A 23,835-nucleotide genomic window follows, 5' to 3' on the forward strand; every position below is an offset into this window, starting at 1 on the left:
GGTCCAATGTCGGATAAGCACTCTCAAGGGCAGGTTAATGATAGGCGCAGCTGCAAAACTGTGGCCACTTCCAATAATGAGAGGACAGAGAGCTAAGCATCTGGAGGACAAGGGCAGTGTAAGAAAAGCCGTCAGAGGTAGATGACCATTCATGTAATGATTGTAGAAACTGACCTGGCTCTTTGGGACTAGAACTCGTTTAGAAAGTCAAAAGATAGGACTTGCATTTATGCAGCACCTTTTACGACCTAAAGACATCCCAAAGCATTTTACAATCAATGAAGTACTTCTGAAGTGTAGTCACTGGTGTAATGCAAGAAACACAGCAGCCAATTTGCGCACAGCAAAATCCCACAAACAGCATTGAAATTACTAACTAATGAATCTGTTTTTGAAGATAATTAATGGAAAAATATTGACGAGGTTTCCAGGGAGAACTCCCCTGCTCTTCTTCAAAATAGTACGTGGGATCTTTCAGATCTACCTGAGGGGGCATCAGAGCCTCTGTTTAACATCTTTAGCACTGTGATGAAGAGTCAGCCTAGATCAGCTTGTCCAGGACTGGGTTTCAGAAATGAGAGAGCCAACACAAACCTGAACTGACATTTGATGAATCACCAACAAATTCATGACACAGAATCTCGTTGCTCTTACCTTTCCCTTCAAACATGCCAATTATCTGGCATCCCAGGGCCATTCCGACATTTGAGATCAAACATGATGCCACTTTCTGGGCGGTTGTCATCGAGGGATAACGTGGCGCGATGAAGAAGTAGGGGATGTATGAAAAAAAGTACAGGAACCCACTAACCGCAGCAGCTATATTGGCTGGAAAGAGAGAATAAATCAGATAAAAATCAGACCCACACCTCACCATGTAATGGGCAGATACATTTACCAGACCTACTATCTGCACTAATACTATTGAAGGACACTGTACCTACAACCACCTCATTCAGTACACACCCCTAATTCTTTTCATACGCACTTTTCTCCCCGCCCAAGTGCCTGCAAATAGGTTCATCCAACATGGACTGCGATATCGCAGGCACCTGAATTCTCTGGTTACGGAACTGGCAATAAGATCAGTTGACAGCAGTCCTGGAGCCACTCACCTAGTCCGACGGCCCCAAATCTTTCCACATTGACCTTCAAATCTTTTCATTTTAGATGCTTATCTAATTCCCCTTTGAAAGCCACAAGTGGATCTGCCTCCACTATTTGGTGCCTAAAAACATTTTTCCTTGAGTCGCCGTAAGTTCTTGTGCCGATCACTTAAAATCAATGTCATCTGGTTCTTGTAGGATTACACAGGATATGTGGTACTGAAACAGGCCAATGCGCTGTTCATGTTCCACTTGAGCCGCCTCCAGTCTTTACTCATCTAAATCTATATTCATATCCTTCTATTCCCTTCTCCTACAATGGGTTGTCTTTTTAAAAATAAATTTAAAGTATCCAATTCTTTGTTTTCCAATTAACGGGCAATTTAGCGCGGCCAATCCACCTCCCCTGCACATCTTTGGGTTGCAACCACGGGGAGAATATTCAAAATCCACACGGCCAGTGACCCGGGGCCGGGATCGCTCCCCGGTCCTCAGAGGTGTGAGGCAGCAGTGCTAACCACTGCGCCACCATGCCATGCCTTCAACTGGTTGTCTAACGCCCCCGTAGAGGTGCTATTCACTTCAACCACTCCCTGTGGTAGCAAGTTCCACATTCTTGACCCTTCTGCCACTGAGGGCAGTTTCTCCCTATCTGCTCTGCCCAGACTCCTCATGATTTTGAAGATGTCTATCAAATCTCCTCAACAACCCAACTTCTCCAATCTATCTACATTTTTAAAAATTCCTTTATGGGATGTGGTCATCACTGGCCAGGCCAGTATTTATTGCCCATTCTTAATTGCTCTCGAGAAGATGCTGGTGAGTTGCTTTTCTTAAACTGCTGCAGTCCATGTGTTGCAGGTACACCCGCAGGGCTAATATGGATTGAGCTCCGGGATTTTGACCCAGCGACAATGAAGGAACGGCAATGTATTTCCAAGTCAAAATGGTTTGGAGGGGAACTTTCAGGTGGTGTTCCAGTGTGTCTACTGACCTTGTCCTTCTAGATGGGAACTCTTCATACCTGGAACCATTCTCAACTGTTTCAGGGATGAAGTACCTCAGTTACGTAGATGATTAGGCAACGGGGACTTTTCTACTCAGAGATGAGAAGGTTGAAAGGAGATTTGATAGATGTCTTCAAAATCTTTCCTGTACCCTCTTTAAAGCCTTCACTTCCTTCCTAAAATGTGCCAAAATGGGTGCAATATTCCAGTTGAGATTTAACCAATGTTTTATTAAGATTCACTATATCTTCCTTGCTTTTGTTCTCTCTGGCTCTGTTTATAAAATCCAAGATCCTGTATACCTTATTAACTGCTTTCTCAACCTGCCCTGCCTCCTTCAAAAAATATTTTCACTGTTGCTCCCAGGTCGCTCTGTTCTTGCACCTGCTTTTAGAATTGTATCCATTTTTTAAAATATTGTTTCTACTCGTTCTTCCTACCAAAATGTATCACTTCACGTTTTTCTGCATTAAAGTTCACCAGTCACGAGTCTAGCCATTTCACCAGCCTATCAATGCCCCCTTGAAGTTTATCGCTATTCTCCTTTCACTTCACATGAATGGAAATTGTGCGATTCCTCTCCTGATATCTATATCTCTGAGTTGTTTTACATCAATTATGGTTTGGCTGGTGTATTTGTTAAGTATCCAAACTCCATATGACTGTTTACGTACAGATTTGCTTCCCTGTTTTGCCCAGCAGTGGAAAAGCCCACACTGGGCTGTGTTCTAAGTGTTTTGTAGGAAAAACCCTCAATGAGCTTCTGAGAATGGAAAGGGGCTGGCAGAGAAGTCAAGTAAGATTGATATCTGATGCTATTCACCTAAGGTTACCTAGAGCAATCGGTATGGAGGTAGAGGAGAGAGGAAATGGAGGATGAAGGAACATCAGCTTCTCTGTGGCACACCCAAGCTGCTGTTGGATGCAAAATTCACTTGAGAGGTTAAAATAAAACAAGAATCAAAACAGATAATCAGTTGTCTCTCCCCAATGGTTAAAGAACCAGAGGTGAGATCAGAAGTGATTTTACACAGCAAGTTTGCTATGCAAGGATCTTTTCTCTTTAATAGGATGGTATCTGGTGCAGTTCTAACAATCTGTGTACCCTCATAATACCAAACAGCCAGAGAACACTCCTTAATACAGGTGTTGCCATAATATACACCAATATATCATGGTGCAGACACACACTGATGGACACATACAGGGACCAATCAACATGTACAAACACCACAGCCAATCACCAGTTAGAATACACACACTATAAAGGCAGAGGGCACCACGGTTCCCGCTCATTTTGAGTGCTGCCTCTGAGTGTAACAGGAACTCATCCAGCCCAGTACAGACTCACAACACGTGCTGAGAGAATCAACTGGTTCGGACAAGGCTTAGGTCTCTAGTTTAAGTTAGCATCATTTAGACCCACAGTCATCGTGTGCTAGTTAGTTAGAAATAGTTAATAAAATTAAGTTGAACCTTCATCAGTGTTGGAAGTGTCTATTCATCTCTCAAGTCTACACTAGCCAACACTTCATAGTATGAGGAGTTGAGGGATGCTCGCAATTTTGAAACCTACCCTTCAGTGATCTGTCTTCCACCTGTCTCGCGCCATCCTACAGAATGGACTCCGTTCGCCCGCCACCGCCTCTCCGCATTGCAGGGAATCTGGGCTCGAACGGGAAACTTTTCAAACAGCGCTTCCAGCTGTACCTTGAAGCCAGGGACCTGGAAGCTGCCTCAGACGCACGGAAGATTGCTCTCTTCCTCTTCACAGCCGGTGACCATGCTCTGCACATTTACAACTCGCTCACCTTCGATGAGGGGGAGGACAAATCGAAGTTCAAGACCATAATTCTGAAGTTCGACAACCACTGCGCGGTCGAGGTCAATGAGAGCTTCGAGAGATACATATTTCAGCTGCGAATTCAGGGTAAGGACGAGCCTTTCCAGTCCTTTATTACCCACCTCCACGTCCTTGCGCAGTCCTGCAACTACGGTCCACCTCTGACTCCATGCTCCGTGACCACCTCTGACTCCATGCTCCGTGACCACCTCTGACTCCATGCTCCGTGACCACCTCTGACTCCATGCTCCGTGACCACCTCTGACTCCATGCTCCATGACCACCTCTGACTCCATGCTCCGTGACCACCTCTGACTCCATGCTCCGTGACCACCTCTGACTCCATGCTCCGTGACCACCTCTGACTCCATGCTCCATGACCACCTCTGACTCCATGCCCCGTGACCAGATTGTTTTTGGTGTTCAATCTGAGCCCCTGCGCCAGCTGCTACTAAAAGTAAGGCAGCTCACTCTCTCTACGGCCATCGAGATCTGTGTACTTCATAAACATGCATCCATGCGCTACTCCTGCATCCAGGCTGCTGAAACGGCGCGGCAAGCCCCTTACGAGGCAGAACGGGTCCAAATGATTAAATCTTTTCAGGCTCTGGATCTGAACGATGGCGGCCATTTTGTGCGCTTTTCGTGGAGTCCCGAGCTTACACGCAGCGAGCGTGCTGATGTCACCGACCACTTCGTGCAGGTGCGCGCTATGCTGGATCGCCCCGCGCATGCACGGTGGCGGGACGAACGTCCTGACGCTCCGGCGTGCAGAAACTGTGGCTCCGCCCACTTAAAGCGGCAATGTCCCGCGAAGTCCCGATGCTGCCTGCAGTGTGGCAAATGAGGCCACTATGCTGCAATGTGCAGATCTTCCATGCCTGCTGTTTATAGGAGGTCCACCCAGCCCAACAGAGACGTCAGGGCTACCAGCCTGCCATCAATGAACCTACTCTAGACCTTGATTCCAACTGTGCCTGCATTGACCCACAGGTCCCGTTCCAAATTGGCGTCGTTACCACGAACAGGATGTCCCCCAAGCGTGGCACTGAACCCGTCCACGTCCACAGCGTCAGCCAGGATGATGAGTGGTGTGCCACCCTCACAGTCAACCGGTCCCCTGTCAGGTTCCGCCTGGACACTGGCGCTTCTGCCAATCTCATCGCGTTGTCTGATCTTCGCAAGCTCTGCGTACAGCCTGCTGTCCTGCAATCTGCCTGTAAATTGCTGGACTACAATGGCAATGCCATCGCCGCCAGCGGCTCCTGCTGCCTTGAGGTGACACATCGTGGTCACACAGTCATTCTCCCGTTCGAGATTGTTGCTGCCTCAAAAGCCTCCTTGCTGGGTGCGCAGGCATGAAAGCTGCTCCACTTAGTGCAGAGAGTACACTCTCTCTCTTCAAGCGATGTGTCTGCATCCTCTGACACAGACTTCAGGGCACAACTTGACTCCATCATCCAGCAATACCATGATGCTTTCGAAGGAATGGGCACGCTCCCGTACACGTATAAAATCTTACTCAAGCCCAACGCCTGTCATTCACGCACCTCGCAGAGTCCCAGCACCCCTCAGGGACCGCCTCAAGCAACAGCTCCAGGACCTCCAGGACCAAGGAGTCATTTCTATGGTCACAGAACCCACAGACTGGGTAAGCTCCATGGTCTGCGTCAAGAAGCCGTCCGGCGAGCTGCGGATCTGTATTGATCCAGAATCAGAATATCATGCGGGAGCACGACCCGATTCCGAAACGTGAGGAGCTCACGTCAGAGATGGCCCACGCCAAACTATTCTCCAAACTGGATGCCTCGAAGGGTTTCTGTCAGATCCAACTAGATGAGTGAAGCAGGAAGCTGTGTACATTCAACACACCCTTTGGCAGGTTCTGCTACAACCGGATGCCATTCGGCATCATTTCTGCGTCCGAAGTTTTCCACGGATCATGGAGCAGATGATGGAGGGGATCGACAGCGTCCGGGTATATGTCGACGACATTATTATCTGGTCAACCACCCCGCAGGAACACACTGCCCGCCTTAAGCGTGTTTTCAGGTGCATCCACGAACACGGCCTCCGCCTCAATAGGGTCAAATGCTCCATCGGCCAGTCGAGTATCAAATTTCTGGGGGAATCACATCTCCCACCAGGGAGTGCGTCCGAACAAGGACAAGATTGCAGCAATCACGTCCACGAAGACGCCCGAGGACAAGAAAGCGGTCCTCCGGTTCCTGGGAAGGGTGAATTTCCTCGGGAAGTTCATTCCGAATCTTGCCTCACACACCACGGCCCTCAGAGACCTGATTCGCAAAACCACAGATTTCCGATGGCTCCCTGTTCACGAGCGTGAATGGCAGGAGCTGAAGGCCAAGCTTTCCACGGCCCCAGTGTTGGCCTTTTTCGACCCGACCAAAGAGACCAAAATCTCTACTGATGCCAGTCAGTCGGGGTTTGGTGCCGTGCTCCTGCAACGAGACGAGGCCTCGTCATGGGTCCCCGTTGCATATGCGTCGCGGGCGATGACTCCCACAGAGCAGCGCTATGCGCAAATTGAGAAAGAGTGTGTCAGCCTTTTCACTGGAGTCGTGAAGTTCCACGACTATGTCTATGGACTTCCACAGTTCACGGTTGAAACCGACCATAATATTGTAAATATTATTAAAAAGGACCTGAATGACATGACGCCTCGAGCATAACCTACTCAAGCTGCGCAGGTATGACTTTCAACTGATCTATACCCCTGGCAAGGACCTTGCCGTTGCCGATGCCCTCTCAAGGTCGATCACAACTCCGTGTGATCATGATGGCTTTATTTGCTAAATAGATGCTCAAGGTCAGCTTGCAGCCTCCCATTTGCCAGCTTCGGATGCACGACTGAAGCAAATTCGCCATGAGACAGCGGCTGATCCACTTCTGCAGTGGGTGATGCGCCTAATGTCAGACGGGTGGCTCAAGGGCCAATGCCCGCAATTTTACAATGTCTACGATGACCTGGCGGTTGTCGACGGGGTGGTCTTGAAATTGGATCGCATCGTCATTCCACAAAGCATGCGGCAGTTGGTGTTGGAGCAAATCCATGAAGGCCATTTAGGAATCGAGAAATGCTGCCGCAGGGCCAGAGAAGCCGTCTACTGGCCGGGCATCAATGATGACATAGCCAATGTGGTGCTCAACTGCTCTACCTGCCAGCGTTTTCAGCCCGCCCAACCACGGGAGACCCTGATGCCCCATGAGCTCGTCACATCGTCTTGGACCAAAGTGGGCATCGACTTGTTCCATGCATTGGGCAGGGACTACGTCATCATCATCGACTACTTCTCCAGTTACCCGGAGGTCATCAGGCTGCACGATCTCACATCTTCGGCTGTGATCAGAGCGTGTAAGGAGACATTTGCCCGACATGGCATTCTGCTGACGGTTATGTCAGACAATGGCCCCTGTTTCGCAAGCCAGGAATGGACCGGCTTCGCCCGACACTACAACTTCGAGCACGTTACGTCCAGTCCCCTATACCCCAATCCAATGGGAAGGCGGAAAAGGGGGTCCACATGGTTAAGCGGCTCCTCAGCAAGGCCGCCGACGCCGGCTCAGATTTCCATCTTGGTCTGCTAGCCTATCGTTCCGCCCCGCTCTCCACCGGCCTGTCGCCTACTCAGCTACTAGAGAACCCCACCCTCAGAATGACGGTGCCATCAATTCTCACTCCCAACCTCGATTATGCCCCCGTGCTCCACCACATGCACATGTCTCAACTGCAGCAGAAAACTTCCTACGACTCACGGGCTGCTGACCTTCCCGACATCCATCTACGCGACACGGTTCGCATCCACCTCCCGGACGGTGGCTATTCTGCGCCTGCGGTCGTTCTAGGCAGGTGCCCCCCCCCCCCCCGCTCCTTCTTGGTCCGCTTAGCGTATGGATCTATTCGGCGCGACAACAGGCGTGGTCTTCGCCTGGTTCCAGTGTCGTCACGGGATCCTCCGACCAGCTCTCCTACTGATCCCGCCGTGGACTGTGTGGCGCTTCCGGTCGCTCTGCCTGCCCCTGACAGTGCTGCAGCCCTCCCGGCTCCTGAGCCGCCAGCCGTTGCCCCACCCTTGAGGTGGTCGACCAGAGTTCGTCACCCACCTCAGAGACTGAACTTATGAACTCTACACATGTGGACTCTCTGAAATGTTATTTTTCCTATATCCTTTATTGTTGCATTCGTTATCCAGTGATTTGTAAATAGTTTCGTTGGTTGTTCCAGTTCATGGTAGTCATCTGCACCAGGCACCTTCCTATGTAAATAGTCTTGTTCCCTGTATATAGCTTTGTACATATGTCTTCGCACCTCACACGTAGCTAGGTACATTCTCCACATACCCGCACTTTTTATTATCACATGTCTATATCAACATTTTTTCATAAAAGGGGGATGTCATAATATACACCAGTATATCATGGCGCAGACACACTCTGATGGACACACACAGGGACCAATCAACATGTACAAACACCGCAGCCAATCACCAGTTAGAATACACACACTATAAAGGCAGAGGGCACCACGGTTCCTGCTCATTTTGGGTGCTGCCTCTGAGTGTAACAAGAACTCATCCAGCCCAGCACAGACTCACAACACGTGCTGAGAGAATCAACTGGTTCGGACAAGGCTTAGGTCTCTAGTTTAAGTTAGCATCATTTAGACCCACAGTCATCGTGTGCTAGTTAGTTAGAAATAGTTAATAAAATTAAGTTGAACCTTCATCAGTGTTGGAAGTGTCTATTCATCTCTCAAGTCTACACTAGCCAACACTTCAGCTGTCAGGGATCTATCAGATCTCACTGCACCTATTTTCTTTAACACTGAGGAGGAACTGCTGTTTTTGCACTAAAAAACTGCGTAGATAGCACACCGTTACTCTGCTCCTTATTACCACATTTAGAAAGTAGACTCTAAATGAGAAATAAATCACCGCAATGTTACAAGCTCTGTGCAGTATATTTTATTTTTCAATAACAGGTAAAACAAACTGCAATCCAATAAATAGTACCATTACTGTCTCTGGGACAGGCCCAGGGACATGTACCTTGGGAGAAGAAGACGCTGACCATGAAGCTGAATGAAATCGTGGAAATCGCATACATCAGGAGAAACACAAATATGAGGGTAGGGTCACTTTTGTTCAGCACTGCTCCATGTTCAGACATCTGCTGAGCAACACAATTTGTAAGAACAAGCAGTCACAGTCCACACAGTCACTAGAACCAATAAATGCATCAGATTGTCACCTCCTTCACTCCAATCCCATTACTGACAGACCCAGAGCCCCCTACCCCTCCAACCCCATCACTGAGAAACTCCCCGTATCTCCAAATTCATCACTAAGTAACACCCCAAGACTTCAACCATTACTGGCAGACTCACCCCTTGATACTCCAACCCCTCTGCCATTAAACACCCATCACTCCCACTCCATTAGTGACAAGCCAACCAAATCACTGACTCCTATCCCCAAACACGCCAACCCCATTACTGACAATCCTCCTCACCCCACCACTCCAATCCCATCAGTCCTATCAAGCAATCAAGACTAAAAGCTCCACAACGTTTTAGAGCAAAGGGCCCTAGATGTCCAGTACTCTTTGCATATGAATCAAGGGCTTCTTGATTTCACTCCTGAACAGGCCAGCTTCTAAGATATTGTCCCTTTGCTCTGGAATCCCCTACCAGAGGAAATTATTTTGACCTATCCCGTTAAATTCCAGTACCATTTTAAACTCCTCAATCAGACCACCCACAACCTTTTTAACCTGAGTGAATATAACATTTTAGAGAGGTTACACCAGGACCTTATTAAATGCCCCAGGCCACACCTTTTACGCTTCAGGCTTCTGCTGCTGTTCCGCACCCATAGCCTGCACAATCCCACGGCCTGTAGATATGCAAATTGTGCTGGGATTTGGCATATTCCTCTGCATCATCAAGATAGGTATATCAGTAAAGAAAGAGGAAAAGACGTGCATTTCTTTAACACCTTTCACAACCTCGGAATGTCCCAAAGGGCATTATGGCCAATGAATTACTTTGGAAGTATGGTCATTGTTTAATGCAGGAATCATGGCAGCCAATTTATGCCCAGCAAGCTCCCACAAACAGCAATGTGATAGATAATCTATTTTACGGGTGACTGAAGCATAAATGTTGTCCCAGACTCTGGGGTTAATTCTTCTATTCTTTGTTGATATAGGACAGTCAACCTACAAGCCCTCAGTTTAATACCTCACACCTCTATGCAGCACTTTAGTCCCACAAGTACAGTGTCAGCATATATTTTGTGTTCGTCTCCGCATTGGGACTAGAATCCATGGCTTTCTGACACAAAAGGTGCGAGTGCTACTCACTGCCACAACTGGAAGCTGCAACGTCAGATGGAGAATGGATGAAAACAGACAAACGCTAATTGTAGCACTTGAAACAAAGACATACCTTCACACAAAACAGTACAGTCATGAGAGCAACTGAAATTATGAGAAAAATTAAGAACTTGAAGAACCAGGCTAGCCAATGCAGCCAGTTGTTGAGTCCCATCATCTTCATGTATTCCTGTAAACAAAACAAGGTGATAGGCCATCAGACCAATAAACTTACACATGCACACATGCAGACACACATGTCACAAACATGCAGTTGAGACATTATGGGCGAAATTCTCCGCCCCCCACGACGGGTGGGAGAATAACGGGAGGGCCTTCCCGACATTTTTCCCGCCCTCCCGCTATTCTCCCACCCCCCCGCCGAAGTCCCGACCCGAATCGCTGCCGCCGTTTTTTTACGGCTGGCAGCGATTCACAGCTGTTAGATGGGCCGAAGTCCCAGCCCTTTCCGCCGTTTTCACGAACGGCAAACAGACCTGGTCTGGCCGTTCATAAAAACGGCGTCACCAACTCGCTTTTTATAACCATGGCACCGATTGGCACGGCAGTACCACGGCCGTGCCAAGGGTGCCATGGGCCCGCGATCGGTGCCCACCGATCGCGGGCAGCGGGCCCGATGCCCGCGCACTACTTGTCCTTCCGCCGCCCCGCAGTATCCATTCGCGGGGCGGCTGAGGGGCAACCCGGCCCGCACATGCGCGGGTTTCGCGCAAAAACGCGATGACGTCACCCGCGCATGCGCGGGCTGGAGTCTTCCAAACTGCGCGGCTGACGTCATATGACGCGTCAGCCGGCGCTAACTCCGGTAAGCGGGCTTAACGATTTTCGTTAAGCCCGTCTTGCCGGAGCCTACGGCGTCGGGCTGCTAGCCCCGACCGGGGACCAGAATCGGTCCCCCGTCGGGAAGGGGCGCGCTGCCGTAAAACCCGCCCGGGTTTTACGGCAGCTTTACGATTTCTCCCGTTTTGGGAGAATCTCGCCCTATACATTTTGAGAAAAATCTAATCTTCCCTTTTAGATGAACACAGGAAGCCTTCAAAATGGTTGCCAACAGTTACCTGACTTTTTCTTTTTTTTTTAAACAAACAATTTTATTGAGGTATTTTAGGCATATAGAAAAAGTGACATTGTATAGTACAAAAAAAAGTCAAGACACAAATTAAACATAGTGCAAACCACGGCTCTGTTCACACATGGACCTGCCTCAATATCCCCCGACTCTACTCTACCCTAGCCCCCCCCCCCCCCTGCTGACGCTTACTCTTCTGCAAAGAAGTCAATAAATGGCTGCCACCTTCGGGCGAACACAAATAGCGAACCTCTCAAGGCGAACTTGACTTTCTCCAGGCCAAGAAAGCTCTCCATGTCCGATAGCCATACCTCAGCCTTCAGGGGCTTTGAGTCCCTCCATGCTAACAGAATTCGTCGCCGGGCTACCAGGGAAGCAAAGGCCAGAAAGACGGCCTCTCGCTCTTCCTGGACTACCGGGTCCTCCGAAACCCCAAAGATTGCCACCTCCGGGCTCATTACCACCCCAGTTTTAAATACCCGGGACATGAAATGTGCAATTCCCTGCCAATACCCCCTGAGTTTAGGGCATGACCAGAACATGTGTACATGGTTAGCCGGCCCTCGGGCGCATCTAGCACATTTGTCCTCCAGCCCGAAGAATCTGCTCATCTGGGCCCCCGTCATGTGGGCCCGGTGCACGACCTTAAACTGGATCAGGCTGAGCCTGGCGCATGTTGCGGTCGTGTTTACTCTGCTCAGGGCTTCTGCCCAGATACCGTCCTTAAGCTCCCCCCCACGAGCTCCTCCTCCCACTTAAGCTTCAGGTCCTCAGTCTGTGAATCCTCAGCTCCCATTAGTTCCTTGTAGACGTCTGAGACTCTACCCTCTCCTACCTCTATTCTAGAAACTACCCTGTCCTGCCTCCCCTTCGGCGGGAGACGTGGGAAGGACGGCACCAGTCTGCGTACAAAATCCCTCACCTGCAAGTATCTAAAGTCGTTCCCTCTCGTCAGCCCAAACTTCTCCTCCAGCGGCCTCATGCTCAGAAAGCTCCCTTCCAGGAACAGATCCCCCATCCTCACAATCCCACCCTCCTCTACAGTCGATACCCCCCGTCCATGATCCCCGGGGCAAATCGGTGGTTGCCGCAAATTGGGGTCCACACCGATGCTCTTACTTCCCCTACATGCCTCCTCCACTGGCCATTCGTCCTTACACTCGCCTCCGGGGCCTGATATAATAGCCTAACCCACTCAATGAACCCCATCCCGAACCCAAACCGTCCTAGTATCTCCCACAGATAATCCCACTCGACCCGGTCAAAAGCCTTTTCAGCATCCATGGCTGCCACTATCTCTACCTCCCTACTCTCCGGGGGCATCATAATCACATTGAGCAGGCTTCTTAGGTTGGCCACCAGCTGCCTCCCCTTTACAAACCCGGTTTGGTCCTCCACAATTACGGTGCTATGTCTTTTCGTCCGACGTCATTTCGTCCAACGACACTTCGTCCACGTCTTTTGGTCCAACGTCTTTTTGTCCGCCCGTCTTTTGGTCCAACGTCACTTCGTCCAATTATCCAATTACAAATAGTTTAATTTAGTTTTTCAATGTTACTGCTCAAGGATCCTCTCCACCTATTTCGCCTCTTGAGGTTGAGTTCTGCATTTGTGCTGCTTGATCTCCAGACATTATTAAGATAAGCTGCAGGATATTCACCCATGTATGCTCCAGCGTGATGAGAGCCATTGTATCTGATGGAATATTTGATCATTTCAGACCTGTAATGTCAGAACCCACTGCCAACCAGAGGTTTTAATCACTCGACGAAAATCGAGTTTAAATCTGCTTCTTTCAGAACTGCACTCATTGTCTAAATCCAATTAGACTCCCACTTATATCTGTGTCTGTCGGAATTGTAGAATATCAAATCATCTTGTCCTCTCCCCATTATTCTCTCTCGGGTACAGTTCTGGAAATCTAACTTTAAGGGAATTTCGGGAATTTACAATTTACATCAATTTTAAGTAATTTCGGGAATTTTAAGTAATTAGTAAACTTTTAGATTTTTCAACTGCATTTTTAGATTTTTTAACTTTTTAACTGCATTTTTCAACTTGCATTTTACTTGCATTTTATCAATTACTTGCATTTTAGCAATTAAATTCACTTGCTGTATTGTACTTGCATTTTATCAATTAAATGGTTTTATACGGAGTTAATTTGTAATTGGATAATTGGACGAAGTGACGTTGGACCAAAAGACGGGCGGACAAAAAGACGTTGGACCAAAAGACGTGGACGAAGTGTTGTTGGACGAAGTGACGTCGGACGAAAAGACGCGACACGCACAATTACATCCGGTACACAGTCCTCAATTCTGGTCGCCAAGATCTTGGCCAGTAACTTAGCGTTTACATTGATCAAAGAGATCGGCCTATATGACCCACAAGCCTCCGGGTCCTTATCCCGTTTTAGAATAAGCGAGATGGTGGCCTGCGACATCGTTGGGGGTAAACTCCCTCTGTCTCTTGCCTCGTTAAAGACCCTGACCAGCACCGGCCCCACTATCCCGGCAAATTTATTGTAAAACTCCACCGGATACCCGTCCGGCCCCGGGGCTTTACCCGACTGCATAACCTTCAGGCCCCCCAATACATCTTTGATCCTGACTAGGGCCCCCAGTCCACCAATCCCCTCCCCACTCTTGGGAAGGTCAGTCCGTCCAAGAATTGCCTCATCTCCTCCGGTCCCCTGGGGGGTTCCGAAGTGAACAGCTTCCTACAAAAGTCCCTAAAGAGCTTGTTCAGCCCTGCCGGGTCACCCACTAGATTATCCTCCCCATCCACTACCCTCCCTATTTCCCTAACTGCTTCCCTCTTCCTTAGTTGTTGCGCAAGCATTCTACTGGCCTTCTCCCCATGCTCATAAATCGCGCCTTTTACCTTTCTATGCTGCTCTACAACCTTGCCTATAGTCAGCACCCCAAATTCAGCCTGCAGCCTCTGTCGTTTCCTGAGTAACTCTGGCCTCGGGGATTCCGTGTAACTCCTGTCCGTCCATAGAATTTCCTTAATCAGTCGGTCCGTCTCTACCCTGTCCGTCTTGTCCCTGTACACCCGGATTGAAATCAGCTCCCCTCTCACCATTGCCTTCAGCGCCTCCCAGAGCACCGTTACCGAGACTTCTCCAGTATCGTTCACCTGCAGGTAATTCTGCATGCATTTCCTCAGCCTCACACACCGCCTCGTCCGCGAGTAGTCCAACTTCCAGCCTCCATGGTGGGCACTGAAAGTTGTCCTTGCAAAACTGCAGGTCTACCCAGTGCGGAGCATGGTCCGATATGGCAATTGCCAAATATTCTGCCCCCACCATTCCGGCCAGCAAGTCCTACTCACAACAAAGTAGTCAATTCGGGAATACACCTTGTGGATGTGAGAGTAGTACGAGAACTCCCTCGCCGTTGGATCTCCATGGATCTGCTCCCCCCATTTGCTCCATGAACCCTCTCAGTTCCTTTGCCATCGCTGGCAACCTGCCCATTCTTGAACATGACCGGTCCAGTCTCGTGTCCAGGAGTGTATTAAAGTCCCCACCCATGATCAGCTTACGCGAGTCCAAGTCGGGGATCTTCCCTAGCATCCTCCTAATAAAATCCACATCGTCCCAATTAGGGGCATACACACTGACCAGGACTATTCTCACCCCATCGAGCTTACCCCTCACCATAACGAACCTGCCACCCCCATCCATGACTGTGCCCTCCGCCTCAAATTATACCCTTTTATTAATCAGGATCGCAACCCCCCTCATCTTAGAATCAAGCCCCGAATGAAAAACCTGACTGACCCAGCCCTTCCTTAACCTAACCTGGTCTGCCACTTTCAGGTGCGTCTCCTGCAGCATGACTATGTCTGCCTTCGGAACCCGCTGATGCGCAAACACGCACCCTCTTCACTGGCCCGTTTAACCCTCTAACATTCCAGGTGATCAGCCTGGCTGGGGGCACATCGCCCCCCCACTTTGCCGATCAGCCATCCCCTTTTCTTGGCCAGCCCCAGCCATGTGTCGCACTTCATCTGGCATGCCTCCTGACCGGCTCCACCCATGACCGCCTCACTGTTGCCATGCCCAGTTTCCATCCCCGTCAGCAGAACGACTCCCCCCTCCCCACCCTAGCAACACCATCCTATCACCTACCCCTGCTCTAATCTAACTATATGCACACCCCCACCTCGGCTTCCATTGACTAGCCCCACTCAGCTAGCCTGGAGCTCCCAGCCGCGGCGCCAGCACATCTCCCACCCATTTGTTCCCAGTCACCCCTCCCCGACCCATCCATACCACTTCCCCAGATCAGCCCGACTTAAGCAAACACTCTATACAAGTCATAAACAACCCCCACAATAGCACAATTCAAGTTAAACAAGACAAACAAAGAAGAAAAAAGGTAGGAAATAACAGGCACTCTCAGTCCTTCCCATACAGACACAGAAAAAGATTGCACAAAGTTCCCCTGAAGCATCCATCTTAACCCAACCCTTTGAACTGTTTTCTTTATTATTTTCCCCCCAGCCAAGCTCCAACTAATCAAAGAGCCCAAAAAGGAAACATTCAGGTAAATCACGCAAAAAGCATGGAAAAGAAAAAACACATCCCTGCCACCTTCCAACCCTTTAAAAATGTTGAATAAAAGAGACCAAAACGGACCCAAACATACAGGCAATTTTCAAACGGGAGAGACACCACATATATTTAAAAGTTCTAACATGAGTCCAAATGGCCTTAGCTCAGGGCCAGCCCTTGCTTCTTAACGAAGTCCATCGCCTCTTCGGGTTCCTCGAAATAGTGGTGCTGACCCTCATACGTAACCCACAGTCGCGCCAGAAAAAGCAGCCCGAATTTCACCTTGTTTTTATACAGTATCTCCTTCACCTGCTTGTAGCCTCCCCTCCTCCTGGCCACCTCAGCGCTCAAATCTTGGTAAACACGCAGGGTGGTATTGTCCGAAGTACAGCTTTGTGTGCTCTTTGCCCATTACAGCATCCGTTCCTTGTCCAGGTACCTGTGAAAGCGTACCACCATCGCTTGTGGGGGACCCCCCTCGTCGCAGCTGCCTCACCTGCACTCTGTGTGCCCTGTTCACCACCGCCGGGCGCGGGAACACCTCGTTCCCCAGCAACTTCTGAAACATCCTCCACATATGCAGCAGCGTCCAGCTCCTATGCCCCCTCCGGGAGGCCCACGATTCTCATGTTCTGCTGGCGAGATCTGTAGTCCAGGTCCTCCAGCCTTTCCAGAAGCACGTTTTGCTGGTCCCTCAACCTCTGAATCTCCACATCCGCCACCGTTTGAAAGTCAGCCTGCTCCTCCACTGACTTCTCCAACTGCTCGAGCTTCTCAGCTTGATCATCTAGCCTTTTTTCCATCCAGTCAATCGACATCTGTAGTGGCTTCAAGTTGTCATGATTCAGAGCCAAAAAGCCCTCCTGCATAGTCTGCAGCAGCTGTTCCATTGTGGGCTGGGCTGTCGGCGCCTTGCTCTGAACACCAGCCATGCTGGTCCCTCTCACAGCCTCCACTGTGTCCTTACTCGACCACTTCTTCTGCTGTTTACGGTCCCTCCGGCTTCTTAGGTCCGTACAATTCTGTATGGGTCCTGTGCCTGAGTACTATTGCTTTCCAGTTCCACGCTCAAAAGCACAAAATAGTCGGGGGGAAAGGTCCAAAAGTCCGACCGAGACAGGAGCCACCAAATGTGCGACCTACTCCCTCATAGCCGCCACTGGAAGACCGTTATCTGACTTTTTCAACTGCAATGTGGTCAAGCTTCTAGAAAGCTTTTAAGTGGATTGCAGGCAGGCATACTGTGGTGAATTCATACTGTATTGTAATTCACACTATTGTATTGTATAGTATTATGTCCTTGTTAAGACTATTAAAACCACAGTTTACTTCCAATCGTGTTCCGAGTGAATTGATGGTCACATCAATTTAATAGTCTTAGAAAACTTGAAGAAAACTACTATGGAATCAGCCCTCAAACTTGATCGTCTAGAACTTGACCCGCAGGCTGCAGAAGCAAAGGAAATCTTCCTACACTGGCTTCGGTGTTTAAAGGCCTACCTGGCTGAATCAAGCACATCCGAGACTACAGAGGAGCAGAAACTCAGGCTACTGCACGCACGGGTGAGCCATCGCATCTCTACGCAACTCAATTGTACCACCTCATACACTGAGGCCCTTGCTATGCTCGACCGATTGTACGTGCGGCCGATAAACGAGGTCTACGCGCGGCACATTTCACTACCCGCCGCCAGTGCCCCGCAGAGTCGCTGGAAGACTTCCTGCGCGATTTAAAAGCCCTTGCTCAGGACTGCAACTTTCAGGCTGTAACGGCCTCCCAGCATATGGAACTCGCTGTCCGTGATGTATACGTTGCGGGACTTAGGTCTAACTATGTGCGCCAGCTTGAAAAAGGGGCCCAGAACTTGGAGGACACTGTAGAGCTAGCAACTACTATGGAGGTCGCGTTCCGAAGTCTAAACTCATGCCCCGCGGACCAAGCGACCCCATTGTGGGCCCCCGACAAGAGACTGCCCCAGGCCTGCGCCGCGCGGCCACCCACTCACTACGGAGCTCCAGCGTGCCATTTTTGTGGCCAGCCCCAACACCCACGGCAGCACTGCCCGGCCCGCAACGCGACCTGCAGCAGCTGCGGTCGCAAAGGACATTATGCCAGAGTATGCCTGGCAAAGTCAAAACTTTCTAACTCCCCCGCAGTCCAGAGCACTCGCCCCCCCAACTCGCAGACCCGCAGACCCTGTAATGCTGCAGCGTATATGCCGACTCCGCCTGACATGTGCGATTCATGGGGGCCGCCATTTTGGCAAAACTCCTCCACGCGGCCGGCCACGTGCGAGTCATGGGGCCGCCATCTTGGACACCATCTTCCTCGCCGCCCGCCACATGCGATTCACGGGGGTGGCCATCTTGGATGCCATCTTCTTCATCACCCGCCACGTGTGATCAACGGGGGCCGCCATCTTGGCCATCAACTGAAGTTCACCTCGACGACTATGACCTCAGCGGACAGTCATCACGGGGCCACTCCAGCACTGCAGATCGAGCCGCCGATACCCACAACTCAACGCAGTCACGTTGGACCAGTCGCGTTTGAAGCACCTCCAGAGCTCAATGATGTCCGTTCGAATCAACGGGTACAGGACACCGTGCCTCTTCGACTCCGGGAGCACCGAGAGCTTCGTACATCCTGACCTGGTAAGACGCTGTTCGCTCCCTATCTTCCCTGCACGGCAAACTATCTCCCTCGCCTCGGGCTCGCACTCGGTCCACATACAAGAGCGCACCGTCACGACCCTCACACTCAGCACGTCAAGAGCCTCACACTCAGCTTCGGCGGACCCCTACCTCCACTTACTATTTGCAGTTTAGCGACCCTAAAAATCGACCCCCCTCCACTCTTCGCTAACCTGACGGCTAACTGTAAACCAGTAGCCACTCGCAGCAGGCGGTACAGCCTCCAGGATAGAGTATTCATCCGAGCCGAAGTCCAGCGGCTCCTACATGAGGGAGTCATAGAGGCCAATAACAGCCCCTGGAGAGCTCAGGTGGTGGTCAAGACCGGGGAAAAGTTCCGGATGGTGGTTGATTATAGCCAAACCATTAACCGGTTCATGCACCTCGATGCGTATCCCCTCCCCAGAATTGCAGACATGGTCAATCAGATCGCCCAGTACCACATATTCTCCACGGTGGATCTGATGTACCATCAATTCGACTCAAGACACATTTAGGATCCGAACTGTGGCTTTAATCAGCTAGTTGTCAGCCCGGTGGTCGACTACAGAGAATGGCCGACCGCCGGGAACTCTGGGTACTTATACCCCGCCTCTGAGGCGGGGCCTACTTACCTCTCGACCAATTGGAGAGCAGTCACATGACTAGTCCCAACCAATCGGACGAGAGGTACATGACCGGCCAGAGCCAATGGGAGGCCAGTGCTCTGCACCAATGGCAGTGCTCATATCCATACCACCACAGGATCTGAAGTCTGCTTACCATCAGCTCCCAATCCGCCCAGAGGACCGGCACTACACGGCGTTCGAGGCAGATGGCCGCCTCTTCCATTTCCTCTGGGTCCCCTTTGGCGTCACGAATGGGGTCTGTGTTCCAACGAGCAATGGAACGAATGGTGGACCAGTACGGGCTGAGGGCCACGTTTCCGTACTTGGACAATGTCACCATCTGCAGCCATGACCAGCAGGACCACGACGCTAACCTCCACCGATTTCTCCAAACCGCCCAGAAACTCAATCTCACCTACAATAAGGAGAAATGTGTTTTCCGCACCACCAGACGAGCCATCATCGGCTATGTCGTGGAAAACGGAGTCCTGGGCCCCGACCCTCATTGTCCCAGGGCCCTCAAGAGGTGCCTGGGATTCTTCTCTTATTATGCCCAGTGGATCCCCCAGTATGCGGACAAAGCCCGCCCACTATTTAAGACCACCCTCTTCCCACTGTCAGCTGAGGCCCGCCAGGCCTTCAACTGCATCAAGGAGGACATCGCGAAAGCCGCCATGCGGGCGGTGGATGAATCTGTCCCCTTCCAGATGGAGAGCGACACCTCAGCGGTCGCTCTCGCCGCCACTCTGAATCAGGCAGGGAGACCAGTCGCTTTTTTCTCTCGGACCCTCTCCGCTTCGGAACTTCGACACTCCTCAGTCAAAAAAGAAGCTCAAGCCATTGTGGAAGCCGTATGGCACTGGAGGCACTACCTCGCAGGTTGGAGGTTTACCCTCATCACCGACCAAAGATCGGTTGCCTTCATGTTCGACAACTCGCAAAGGGGCAAAATAAAAAATGATAAAATCTTGCGGTGGAGGATCGAACTCTCCACCTACAATTAGAATATCATGTATCGACCGGGGAAGCTCAACGAGCCCCCAGATGCCCTGTCCCACGGCACATGCGCCAGCGCGCAAGACGACCGCCTGAAGGCTATCCACAATGACCTCTGCCACCCGGCTCGCCCACTACGTCAAAGCCCGAAATCTGCCTTTCTCCACCGAGGAGGTAAAAGCCACCACCAGGGATTGCCCGATCTGCACGGAGTGCAAACCGCACTTCTATAGGCCAGACAAGGCCCACCTGGTAAAGGCTTCCCGGCCCTTTGAACGCCTGAGCATCGATTTCGACCAATCGAAATGTGCACTTTCTTAACGTCATCGACGAATTCTCCCGCTTCACTTTTGCCATTCCATGCCCTGATATGACCTCCCACACAGTCATTAGGGCCCTGCATAGTGTCTTCACCCTGTTCGGTTTCCCCAGTACACAGCGACATGGGTTCGTCCTTCATGAGCAACGAGCTGCGTCAGTACCTGCTCGACAAGGGCATTGCCTCGAGCAGGACTACCAGCTATAACCCCAGGGGGAACGGGCAGGTGGAGAAGGAGAACGCGACGGTCTGGAAGACCGTCCTACTGACCCTCCGGTCCAGGAATCTCCCGACCTCCCACTGGCAGGAGGTCCTCCCCAACGCGCTCCATGCAATTAGGTCCCTCCTGTGCACCGCCACCAACCAGATCCCTCACGAACGATTATTTGCTTTCCCTAGGGGCACTACCACGGGGGCTTCGCTCCTATCCTGGTTGAGGACACCGGGCCCGGTTCTCCTTCGGAAGCACGTCCGGACACACAAAACGGGCCCGCTAGTAGAGAGAGTGCTCCTACTTCACTCGAACCCCCACTACACCTTCATTGAATACCCCGACGGCCGTCAGGACACCGTTTCCCTCCGGAACTTGGCGCAGCAGGGTCCACCATTACCACCACCACAGAGGTACCCCTCACACTACACCCCACCCAACCCCCCACGCCCTGCGCCTTTAGGTTCCCTGCCCATGCTCTGCACCCCCGCGCCTATAGGTTTCCTGCGCCCCCCCTCCACCCGTCGCACTGGTCAGCAATGAAGCTCAGACCGAAACACCCCCGGAGTCCAGCCTCATACCCACACCGATCGTCACCAACCAGCCACCCGAAGAGGCTGCAACCCCGGTGCTCCGCCAATCCCAAAGGACCACTCGGCCACCGGACTGGCTCAACCTGTAGACCCGTCACCCCCGCCGGACTTAATTCGTTTACAGGGGGTGAATGTGGTGAATTCATACTGTATTGTAATTCACACTATTGTATTGTATAGTATTATGTCCTTGTGGGCTCTGTCTGTGAGCCGTTGCGCGGCTCTGCCCATAGGGGGAGATGAGGAGCTTGTACAGGGCTCCACCTTTGGCTCCGCCCATGGCCCCTCGCACTACCGGAAGTATAAAGTGCTGCAGCCGTGTGAGCCTGCCCTCAGTTCTTCTGGTCGCAGGCAGGCTCAGTTGTAAGACTATTAAAACCACAGTTTACTTCCAATCGTGTTCCGAGTGTATTGATGGTCACATCACATACCCTGGCATGAAAAGATTTTAATATGTCCTCAAACAGACAATGGCTTTCCCTGAAGGTATGAAAACCTTGGCCTCTTTTGGAACTGCAACTGATAAAAGGACTTGTGATATCTAAACAGGATTACCACTTGCCTTATTTGGAAGGTGATTTGGCATTTTCTCATGACAGCAGCTATTTTAAGTTTTTAAACAGTATAATGTCTGGCTGCAAACATCCATTTTGTGTACAGAAACTCAGGAAAAAGTCTGAGAAACCATTACACAGGAGGTTCTTGTCCAGGGGAAGTAGGCATTCATAACTTTCAGCAGTAATATTTGTAATAAGCAAACCTTTTAACTTAAGACTAAAGCTTGTCCTGCTCGGTTATTTTTCTCAAATTGAACCACTAATAAATTAAATTCTTACACAATACACAGAACCTTAGCTCACGGACGACTTTGAGAAAATGCTGTTTACGTGACTGTGTAACGCAAATAAATGCACAAAGACATGGTTTTGCATATGTGTGTACACACTCAAACAGATCTGCATGCACCTAAGTCCAGTCCCACATGAGTGCACACACTTAGGAGTGTAGGCACACAGTGAACGCATATGCACACAATGGAAAGCACATCCACACAGACACACCACATTTTACCTTTTGCTTAGTTTCCTTTTCCAATACAATTGCTTTGGTGACATTCAGTGCCGTGTAGGTGAAGCTCAGCATGACCAGCAGTGAAAGCTGTGTTTGGATTGCCAAAATAAAGATGTCATCAATGTAGGGGGGGAAGGGGAACCGTAGCATTTCTATTGGAAACGATGTAAGCAGTTTTGCTGCTGCTTTGCTGGCGTGATACTTGATAATGGCTCTGTCTGTTGCGAGTTGTGTTGCCAGGAAGCCCTCACGGTAATAACCTTAGAAAAACCAACGCACAGAAATACGACACATAAACTACACTGTGAAACTGGATAATAATCAAGAACATTCCATGTCCTGAAAATATTATACTTTTATCAGAACACAGTAATAAATAATTATATACTATAGTAAGGACACTTATGACTCAATATTTTAACACTGCTGTCATTAAACTATTATAGTGCTGTCAAAAATGTTAGCCACATGTGGTGAATTGGGAATTTAGGGGGGCGATTCTCCGAGACCCTCGCCGGGCCGGAGAATCGCCACAACCGCGCCACGACACCGACCCCGGTGCGTTTGGCGCGCCGCCGGCCGCTGGAATCGGCAGGGCCGCCGATTCACCAGCCCGGATGGGCTGAGCAGCCGGGCGGGTCTGACAGAGACCCGCCGCCGCCGTTCACCCCTGGTCGCTACAGCCGGGAATTCTGCACGAATGGTCGGGGGGGGGGGGGCCTCCTTCACTGGGGGGGGGCTCCGGCCCGCGATCAGGGCCCACCAATCGGCGGGCCAGCCTTTCCCCCCCCCTCCCCAGGCCAACTTTCTGGTGTGGCCGGCCCCTGAACACCGACACCATGTTGAGTCGGGGTCAGCGCGCTAAAGAAGTCCCCCGCGCATGCACAGGTTTGAACGGCTCAACTGCACATGCGCGGGTTGGCGTGGTGCCCATTTGGCGCCGGGAAAGGAGGCTGGAGCAGCGTGAACCGCTCCAGCACCGTGCTGGCCCCCTATGGGGGCCAGAATCGGTCGTACCCAGGCCCGGTTCGCGCAGTCGCGAAACGCGGCAGCGTTCACGACGGCGCGAACACTCGGGCTCCATATTGGAGAATTGCCCCCTAGATGTGGCTAATTTTTCATTTATGAATCAGAAATACAATGAGGCAAACATCAGGTGATCTTAATATTCATAATCACATGGCAGGTGTGTGAACGTCAACCTTTCTGTGTATTTATTGATAAAATATCATGACAAAAAGCAGAGTGCGATGGTGTGTGCTTTTGATTGCTGTATGATTTTTCTAATCCATAAGTTTCTATGATAGTCTATGATATTTACCTTGGTTACTAAA

General features: G+C 50.6%; 1 protein-coding gene across 1 annotated transcript in view; it reads right to left on the bottom strand.

The window, feature by feature from the left end:
• abca3b (ATP-binding cassette, sub-family A (ABC1), member 3b) overlaps positions 1 to 23,835 on the bottom strand; it is a 191,204-nt gene that overhangs the window by 119,227 nt on the left and 48,142 nt on the right. The window contains 4 exon segments of the mRNA XM_038820903.1: positions 655 to 828; positions 9,026 to 9,146; positions 10,426 to 10,542; positions 22,502 to 22,761. Coding sequence (XP_038676831.1) covers positions 655 to 828; positions 9,026 to 9,146; positions 10,426 to 10,542; positions 22,502 to 22,761 — 672 coding nt within the window.

The sequence above is a fragment of the Scyliorhinus canicula genome, chromosome 15 (genome assembly GCF_902713615.1).
Source record: "Scyliorhinus canicula chromosome 15, sScyCan1.1, whole genome shotgun sequence".
NCBI lineage: Eukaryota > Metazoa > Chordata > Chondrichthyes > Carcharhiniformes > Scyliorhinidae > Scyliorhinus > Scyliorhinus canicula.